This window comes from Prenolepis imparis, unplaced genomic scaffold (assembly GCF_030444845.1).
Source record: "Prenolepis imparis isolate NDT839.2.m4 unplaced genomic scaffold, iyPreImpa1.0 SCAF_27, whole genome shotgun sequence".
NCBI lineage: Eukaryota > Metazoa > Arthropoda > Insecta > Hymenoptera > Formicidae > Prenolepis > Prenolepis imparis.
Genome location: NW_028141185.1, coordinates 331,182 through 340,335, shown reverse-complemented (window position 1 = coordinate 340,335; position 9,154 = coordinate 331,182). Strand labels below are relative to the sequence as shown.

At 51.3% G+C, this 9,154-nt stretch overlaps 2 protein-coding genes across 2 annotated transcripts; both read left to right on the top strand.

The window, feature by feature from the left end:
• Window positions 1-4,694: 4,694 nt before the first annotated feature.
• Window positions 4,695-5,213, top strand: LOC145946905 (uncharacterized). The gene has a single exon (XM_083056656.1). The coding sequence runs from the start codon at window positions 4,695-4,697 to the stop codon at window positions 5,211-5,213; it is 519 nt and encodes a 172-aa protein (XP_082912782.1).
• An 807-nt stretch (window positions 5,214-6,020) lies between these two features.
• LOC145946904 (uncharacterized) lies at window positions 6,021-8,568 on the top strand. Its single transcript, XM_083056654.1, has 3 exons — window positions 6,021-6,629; window positions 6,813-7,389; window positions 8,333-8,568. Exons 1-3 carry the CDS (start codon window positions 6,021-6,023, stop codon window positions 8,566-8,568), a joined length of 1,422 nt encoding a protein of 473 aa, XP_082912780.1.
• Window positions 8,569-9,154: the final 586 nt, after the last annotated feature.

The window sequence follows — 9,154 nt, the reverse complement described above, 5'->3', positions numbered from 1 at the left end:
ACCTACCCCCTCCACTGCAAGATGGCTGTCGCGAAGTGGCTGTCGCGCGTGAAATCTTGCATCACTGCCTTAACGTGGCTGCGTAGCGCCTAGGAACTTTCCCACCAAGCGCTCCCACTATGGCAAGCGTCCTGAACCTCGGGCCGCCGCAACGCCGAGCCGCCGAAACGAAGGACCTCAGATCAGTCCCAAACTTAGCCAGTTCTAATCGCGACTCCAACCAGAGCAGTTCTACTCCGAACGCTCTCTAACTCTAAATCCTAGTTCGAATTCTAACTCTAATTCTAAATCTAATAATAAGCTCTAACTCTAAGGTTTGATTTCTTGTATTAAGTGCGTCTAGTGTTAACTTTAAATAAATTGTGTTTTATATTAACAATCCTAATATTTATTTGAAAATACAACCTCATCTTTAACCTCACGTGTTTCTAGTCCTACATCTTACATTTTATTCTCAAAATCTCTAAATTTAGTTGTTTCTCCAGCGTGCACGTGTCGTATAGTTTCTTATTAAATAAACTATTATCGATTACGAATTCTAGGCTGCGATTTAGAGAGGACGAACCGCTCATCGTCGCTAAACAATTCACTTCTTCTATTAAATTCTGGAACCTGTACTGACCGTTTCGAGAGGACAACCCGCTCACAGTTATATACCGAAACAATAACCGACAGTGAGGACCGCCGCACGTCGACTTATTGTGAAAGTAACGCAGTCTCCAGAATTTTCTATATGATTTATAATGGCTAAGACACGCCGTGCAGGAAGGAAGAATCAGCTTCGTCGAATAATCGCGCATTATTACCACCCGGCAAAACCAAACGAATATTCAGCTATTATTGGCACAGATTATCACAACGATCCTGAATACGAGGCATTATTCACTAAACACGTGCTACTGAGAGAGTGGCCCGCGAAATTATCGCAAATCGACATCGAAAAACCTGAGTTCCCGCCACTCGACATCCCAGAAAACAACCCCCGCAAATCCGGGTATCTCCGACGCAGAGCTGAAGTCTTGTACGAACAATACGAGAAACTGCTCCAAAGCATCGTGGAACTGCCACCCACCAACTACAGCTCGACTAAAAGGTAAGTGAAAGAAATATCTCTCGTCAACTTAAGATTCTTCGGTCTCACTTAAGAGTAACAATAACGTTCTACATTAACTGTAAATGAACAAATTCTTCAACGGGCAAACCAAACTAAAATAATATTTAGTGTAGTAAACTACGCTGTCGAAGACGAACCTTGTGAAACCGTCACTCAACTAATCGACCTTTTAAACATCGCCTTCGGATCTGCGAAAACGATTGACCAATACCGCGGAGAGCTCAGCACAGTATATCTCAAACCGAACGAACACATGCTAGACTACATAAGTCGCGTTAAAGACCTCCGTTCCGCTATCCTCGACGCAGAACCGACGTAGATGAGCTTACCGCGCGCTCTTTTTGCGATGGCCTTCCGCTACAATATAGGTTACAGATGGACAGGCGCCTCTACATCTTCCCCTTCGAGGCTTTTGCAAAAGCCAAGGCCCTCGCGAAACGAGAAGAGCTAGACAGAGAGCGATACAAAACTCAAGACCGCCGTCAACCAGATAGGCCGCGAAACGAATACGCTCAACGCCCAATTACCACAATGCACCACCGCGCGATGGAAACCGCTCTAGAAGTTACCTCGCGAACGCTCCTCCCCGTGGCGCATATGTAAGACACGCTATTTCTCGAGAACCGGAAGGACGACGTGACAATAACGAGCGCAGATCCCCTAACGCGAATTCAAACGCGAACGTCGCCCCTCCTCGCGATAGTCAGCCCACTAAACTGTGCCGGTATTGCAAACACCCAGGGCATGAGATCGACGAATGCCGGAAAAGACAGTATAACAACTCACGTCAAGAGCAGGGAAACTTCCCTCGCCCCTCGAGGCCAGCGGACGAACCTCGAGCGAGAACCTCTCGGGAAGCAGTCCGTCCGATAAGAACGATAGTCACGGAACAGCAGGAAGAAGCACAAGGATCACAATGCTAAGTCCCGACGACTTCTCCCACGCACCCACTATATCTATATGCGCAGATGGCTTATCGCAAGAAACAATCTTTATGATAGACACTGGAGCCGCGCCGAACCTTGTTAAGCAAAGCAAAATACACCCCGAGACAAATATTGATTCAAATACTATCATATTCCTTAGTGGAATAACGAAAAGTAAAATTAAAACTCTCGGGTCGACCGACGTCGAATATTTAGGTCACAAGATTAAGTTGCACGTTGTCCGAGACGACTTTCCCATCTCACAGGGCGGAATCCTAGGATCCGACTTTTTACGCAACGCGACTAAAATAGATTACCTAAAACATTGCGTCGTATGGCAAGGATCGCCAATTGCCTTTGTCAACAATGAAACCGTAACGATCCCGGCAAGGTCGAGCACCGTTCTCCCACTCCGCGTAAAAAACCCTAACGTACGCGTAGGTTATGTACAGCGGACGCAAACGACAAAATCTACTTAGGAGATGCAGTCGTTACCAACCGTGAAGGAAAGGCGTATATAAGCGCGATAAACACGGGCGAAGAAGATTGTAAAATTACCTTACCGAGCATTGAGCTCCACGAGGTTGAAATATATTCTACATCCGGTCTTCAAAACCTTACTAACTCAAATTCCATATCCTGTTCTTCACAGAGTCATAAAAGCACTCTTCCGGATACCCATCCTTTGTCTAAACATCGTAAAAGTTTAGAGAGCGATATCTCGTCCCTAGGGCACGAAACGATCACTCCTAAACAAACAAGACATGTCGCAACATTAAACGGGAGCAGCGTACAATCCCGTAACGAAGAAATACAGTCTTTGCTGCGGCTCGAACACTTAAACGAGGAAGAGACGGAACACGTCCATAACCTTATAAATAATCAGGACGATCTGTTCCACCTTCCGTCCGATAAACTGCATTCCACTGACACTGTTTCACACACTATCCCGACGACTGACGATCTTCCGGTCCATACCAAACAATATAGATTTCCGCCTATACACAAGGAGGAGATTAACAAACAAATACAAGGCTTAATAGAAAACGTTATACAGCCGTCAGCTTCACCTTACAACTCCCCCTTGTGGATAGTGCCAAAGAAATCCGACTCCAAAGGTAATAAGCGCTGGCGGATGGTAATAGACTATCGCGCCCTGAACGAAAAGACAATCGGCGACGCCTATCCCCTACCTAACATTGTGGAAATACTCGATCAACTAGGCAGCGCTAAATATTTCAGCGTGTTTGATCTCGCATCCGGATTTCACCAAATACCGATGCATGAGTCTCACGCGCTAAAAACCGCATTTTCAACGCCGCACGGGCATTACGAGTTTAAATGCATGCCGTTCGGACTAAAGAACGCACCCGCGACGTTCCAAAGACTCATGGACCAGGTATTGACCGGACTACAAGGAGTAGAGTTATTTGTATACCTAGACGATATCGTACTATACGCGAGCTCTTTACAAGAGCACAACATTAAATTCAATAAATTAGCCGAAAGGTTGCGAGGAGCGAACCTCAAACTCCAGCCGGACAAATGCGAATTCCTGAGAAAAGAGGTCGGCTATTTAGGCCACTTAATTAGTAGTGAAGGAGGAAAACCAGACCCTTTCAAAATAATCGCAGTCAAAGAATTCCCCAGACTGCGAAGAATATAAAACTAAATATAGGTACGGACGCCGTGTGCCTAGATGAGGCTACAACGGAGAGGGAAATTTGCGCTACACTGTCCAAGATAGGCAAATGTAGACCGGATGACCTCAAAGTCGGGCCTATAAAATTCGTCTCACGGACAATGGGCACCGTCTGGATCCGATGCCCGGTTGCACCCGCCCAAAAGATCCTGGAAACCCGAAGAATCCAGTTCGGGTGGGTGCATGCGACAATGGAGCTGCTCAAGGACAGGCCCCTTCAATGCTTTAAATGCATGAACAAGGGGCATGTCCAAGAGCACTGTACGAGTGACAAAGACAGACGAAAAGCCTGCTACAATTGTGGCACGGAGGAGCACTTTGCGAGAGATTGCAAGTGTCCCTCAAAGTGCATGCTTTGTGAGGAGGCCGGGGTTCCTTCGAACCATCGAATGAGGAGTGCACTATGCACCCCTCCCAAGAAGAGGAGCCCAGGAAACAAGGGTGCCGGAAGCTCTCAAAACACCCGGCAAGGAGAAGGTAGGAGAGGGAGTCAACCCGGCGACTCCCAAGGAAACGCAGAAGCCCCTGGAGCAGCGGAAGCCACGTCCGGAAAGAACGGCGGCCGCTGCAGTAACAGGGGCACCAGCGAAGATGGAGGGAGCCAAACCACAGCGGCCCGAGAAGGTAACCCAGTCTCCAGCGACTGAGGAACCAACTCGGGCCACAGGCCATGGAGGTCGTCGAGGAGGAGATCGACAAGACATGTTAACATGGCTGTCAATCTCCTCCAGGCCAACCTAAACCATGCCCGTGCAGCCCAGGACCTGTTTGTACAGACTTTAATGGGCGGCGGGTGTGGTTTGGGAATAGCTGCGGAGCCGTACAGGCTGCCCGATAATGACCCTTGTTAGGCCACTAACGACGAGGGCTCCGTAGTCATAACTTGGAGGATGGAGACGAATTCCCCACCATACCGTAAGATAGGCGATGGATGGGGATGCGTCATGGTAAAATGGGGCCCATCTCGGTAATGGGATGTTACATCACCCCCAGTCTGAGGGCTGCCCAGTTTGAGCAGGTGCTGGACGGACTAGAAGTCGCTGTGCGATCACAGTCCGGCCGCCCTGTTATCGTGGCCGGGGACTTCAATGCCAAGTCGGCATTATGGAGTTCCCGGCGCAACGATTCGAGGAGCAGACTCTTGGAGACGTGGGCAGCGGCACTCGGCCTGTTTATCCAAAATACAGGCACGAAAAGCACATGTATTCGTCCGCAGGGGGAGTCCATTGTGGATCTCACATGGGCAAACCCCCCTGCGATGAATAGAATCAGGGCGTGGCGGGTGACAGATTACGAGACCCTCTCGGATCATTTATATATAATGATGAGGGTCAACATCACCCGCCAAGGGGTGCTTAGCCGCGTCCAGGGGAAGGAGGGAGCAGAGACTCCTAAGAGGTGGGCCCTCAAAAAGCTCGACACAGACGGGCTGATGGCCGCAGTCGCCTCAGCGACCTGGCCAGGCACATAAATGCCAGGAGACATTGATGGCCGGGTCACATGGCTCGGGGACATGATGACGAGAGCATGCGATGCCTCCATGCCCCGGGCCAAAGCGAAGCCGCGCCGAGCGGCATACTGGTGGAGCGAAGAAATCGCCGAGCAAAGACAGATAACTGCCAGAGCTCGGCGTCGCTTCACCAGACTTCGGCGGCGCGGCGACGATGAGGCGACAGTTGAGGCGTACGAGGATTATAAACTCCACCGTAACGCCCTCAGCGCGGCAATCAGGAAGGCCAAGGCCAGGGCGTGGGACGAGCATCTGCTCATGCTGAACTCGGACCCATGGGGGCGTCCATACAGAACAGTCATGAACAAAATGCGAAGGGCGCCCTCCGTGACGGAATCCCTGGACCCCCGGGACCTTGAGGAGAAGCTTGACAAGCTCTTCCCCACCATCGCCCGGGCTCCTTTCGAACGGGAGGAGCGGGCGGGGTGGGAGGACGAGCTAAAGGTCACGGAGGCAGAGATGGTCGGGATTGTAAAAAGACTCAGGTCTCGGGGCAATAAGGCCCCGGGACCGGATGGAATTCACGGGTCTGGGTTCTGGCCTTGGACGATCCGTCTGTATCGAGCTACGTTAGGCAGCTCTTTACCGACTGCCTAAAAGAGGGGAGCTTCCCTCCAGTCTGGGAGAGGGCCAAAGTGGTCCTCATCCCAAAAGGGAGCGGTGCAGCGGGACTTCCTCCCGCTTACAGACCGATATGCCTGCTTGACGAGGTGGGGAAACTACTCGAAAGAGTGGTAGCAAACCGCCTCGTCGAACACCTGTCCCGGGATGGGCCAGACCTTCACGAGGACCAATACGGATTCCGCGAGAGAAGATCGACAATTGATGCGATCAAGCGCGACAATTGTCCGATCTCTTGCGGAGTCTGAAATGGAAGAGGGCAGGGTGGCCATGGCGGTGTCGCTAGACATCGTCAATGCATTTAACACCCTGCCCTGGAATCAAGTGGGGATCGCGATGGAAAGGCATTGCGTCCCCGCGTACCTCGTGAGGGTAATAAAGAGTTACTTCCGGGATAGAAGACTGGAGTATCGCAATAGAGACGGACTCCAGTGCGGGAGGGAGATGTCCTGCGGGGTCCCACAGGGGTCAGTGTTAGGCCCCCTGCTGTGGGACCTCGCGTTTGACAATGTGCTTCGCACCGCTCTCCCCCCCGGCTGCAGTATCGTCTGTTATGCAGACGACACGTTAGTGCTGGTCGGGGGAGCAGACTGGAGGGAAGCAAAGATGAGGACGGAGCTGGCGGTTGCATGCGTTGTCCGTAGCATCCATGGCATGGGTCTAAAAGTAGCGCCTCACAAAACGGAGGCGCTATACCTACACTCTCAAGGAGAGCCACCGGCGACCCATGTCATGGTGGATGACACCCCCGTCCAAGTAACGACCCGAATGAATACCTGGGTCTAATCCTGGACGGAAAATGGACTTTCATAGATCACTTCGATCAGTTGGGCCCAAAAGTGGAGAGAGTGGCGGCAGCTCTAAGTCGCCTACTCCCTAACTTGGGAGGGCCCGACGGTCGAGTGCGTCGGATGTATGCGGGAATCGTTAATGCGGTAGCCCTATACGGAGCACCCATGGGCAGAGGCTGCGAATACCACCCGAAAGATCAAGAACGCACTGCGACGTATACAGCGGCGCGTAGCGATCAGGGTAATTCGCGGCTACAGAACGGTCTCGCACGCGGCGGCCACGACTCTGGCCGGGCTCCCGCTGATGGAGCAGGTCGCGGGGATGTACGAAGAAACGTACATCCAGATGCGGGAGCTCCAGAGGCGGAATGTCAAGTTAACGGCTAGAGTCAAAGGCATCATGAGGGTCCAGGTCCGACGACGTCTCCTGGAAAGGTGGAGGGAATATCTTGCCAATATTCCCGAGACCAACTCAGGGAGAAGAGTCGTCGGCGCCGTGCGTCCAGTATTAGAAGAGTGGGTGGAAAGGACGCACGGCGAGGTGTCATACCGTCTTGCGCAGATAATAATGGGGCATGGATCCTTCGCTGACTTTCTGTGCAAGATCGGTAAGGAGCGGACGACCCACTGCCACCACTGTTGGGATGAGTTGGACACCGCGCAACACATATTGGCCCATTGTTTGGCATGGGCCGATGAGCGCGGTGTCCTTACGGCGGCGGTGGGTGAGACCTCTCACTGTCGGTCATCATTCCAAAGATGATTGACAGTGAAGAGGCTTGGAAGGCGGTCTCCTCCTTCTGCGAAACAGTAATGTTGCAGAAGGAGGAGGCAGAAAGGGAGCGCGAACGCGCCCCACGAAGTGACGGGAGCAGTGGCGACGACGGAGACGGGCGAGTACCTACGCCTCGCAGGTTGCGACCCCGTCGCCGAAACCCGCGGCACCCGCCGAGGCCGGGAGAGAGAAGGAGACCGAGGAGGGGGGGAACAGAGGAGGCGATTATAGCCGAACCTGAATCCTCTCCTCGGAAATAGGCCTCACGGGAAGGAGCAAACGAGTGGTCCTCTAGAACAGGAGGACCACCTGTGCAACGTGCGGCAAGCTCTACCCCCCTGTGTGAAGGAGGTAGTCCACTACTAGGACTACCTCAGTAAACCCACACAGGGGGAGGGGGATCAGGCTTCGGGCGGGAAATCCGAATCTGGTCCCGTCCTTCATGGGGATATAGTTGTATCCAGGGGGGCGCGGTGCGGAAGTGTGGCCCTTCCGCACCGCAAACTGTCGGGAAGACAAGTCCCTCGCCAAGTCAACATGGCGAGGGACAGGGAGTCGCAGTAACCAAACGCAGTGACTCCCATGGGATAGTCAGGCGGGGGTTTCCCGGAAGTAGTGCAATCGCCAGATTCCCGGGAAACCCCTACAACGCCCGAGCTGGCCACCGTATGGGTTTTAGTGCGGTAAGCTTGGGTCCCCTAGCCGAACTATTCGTGGCTCGGTTAAGGGGAGCAAGCAGTCCCACATAACCCATGCTTCTTTCCCGAGGGGCATGGGTATCCATAAAGGATTTCCTTCACGTTAAAAAAAAAAAAAAAAATGGTACGGACGCCGCGTTGTGCATTGTTACTTCAAATTAAGCACAAGCGAAAAGTCTAATTGGGTAATTTCAGTAAAGCACCTTCTCGTAATCGGCGAGTTGCCTACTGGAATAACGTGTTCCGTGTGTAATTTAAACAGACTGACACAAACTCGCGATCCACACCACCACTGTCTCATGTGTCAAATCGCGTATCTAAAGTATCTCGACGGAGAAGAAACTCCCTACACGAATAGTGACGGCAATACAGTAGTGACCGTTTTCCACGCGATTAACAATTCGTTCGACAGGTATCCAGAATACCTTTGACTAAACAACGCAAATTCGTGTTTCCTACTCACTCTCGTATCTATCCGCTCTCGATGCGTGACCATACATTCGGATAGCCTCCGTCGCGGGCAATCCCCGGAAGTAAATCTCCGAAAAGCGACGTTGTCTTGCGCAATAGTCCGAGTACATTGTTCGCGAAAATATACTCCGCGAATTATACCCCGCGACTCCGCGCGGACGTAACAAGGGACGCGTTGCATTTGTATTCTATGATTTTGAAACGCGGCAAGATGAGACGTTTAAAGTTACGCCAAACGTGAAAAAATATGTTCTGATCATTTGCGTGGTACAACAAAAATTTGCGAAGCGTGCGCGGAGGAAAACGAAATGTTTGTGCGTTGTCGTTGATGTATGCGCGATTTTGTGTTTCGTCATAATCCTGTGAAACAATTTGTTGAATTTGCAACGCGAACGACAAAATGTTTCAAACAAATTATTTGCATAGCTCATAAAGCGATCGACGCTTAATTAATTTTGAAATATATTATTGAAAATCGAATTAATCTAAAGTCGAAAGTAATTTTAAATGGTGTTATAGCCCGAACTATAACCAGTAATTATTAGA

Excerpts from the sequence above, each read along its gene's own strand:
- LOC145946905 (XM_083056656.1), top strand. The coding sequence starts at position 4,695 with ATGGGGCCCATCTCGGTAATGGGATGTTACATCACCCCCAGTCTGAGG.
- LOC145946904 (XM_083056654.1), top strand. The coding sequence starts at position 6,021 with ATGGGCCAGACCTTCACGAGGACCAATACGGATTCCGCGAGAGAAGAT. Across the intron at positions 6,630-6,812 it reads TGGATGACACCCCCGTCCAA|CCCTATACGGAGCACCCATG; the intron begins GTAACGACCCGA and ends TTAATGCGGTAG. Across the intron at positions 7,390-8,332 it reads TGTCCTTACGGCGGCGGTGG|TAAAGCACCTTCTCGTAATC; the intron begins GTGAGACCTCTC and ends GGGTAATTTCAG.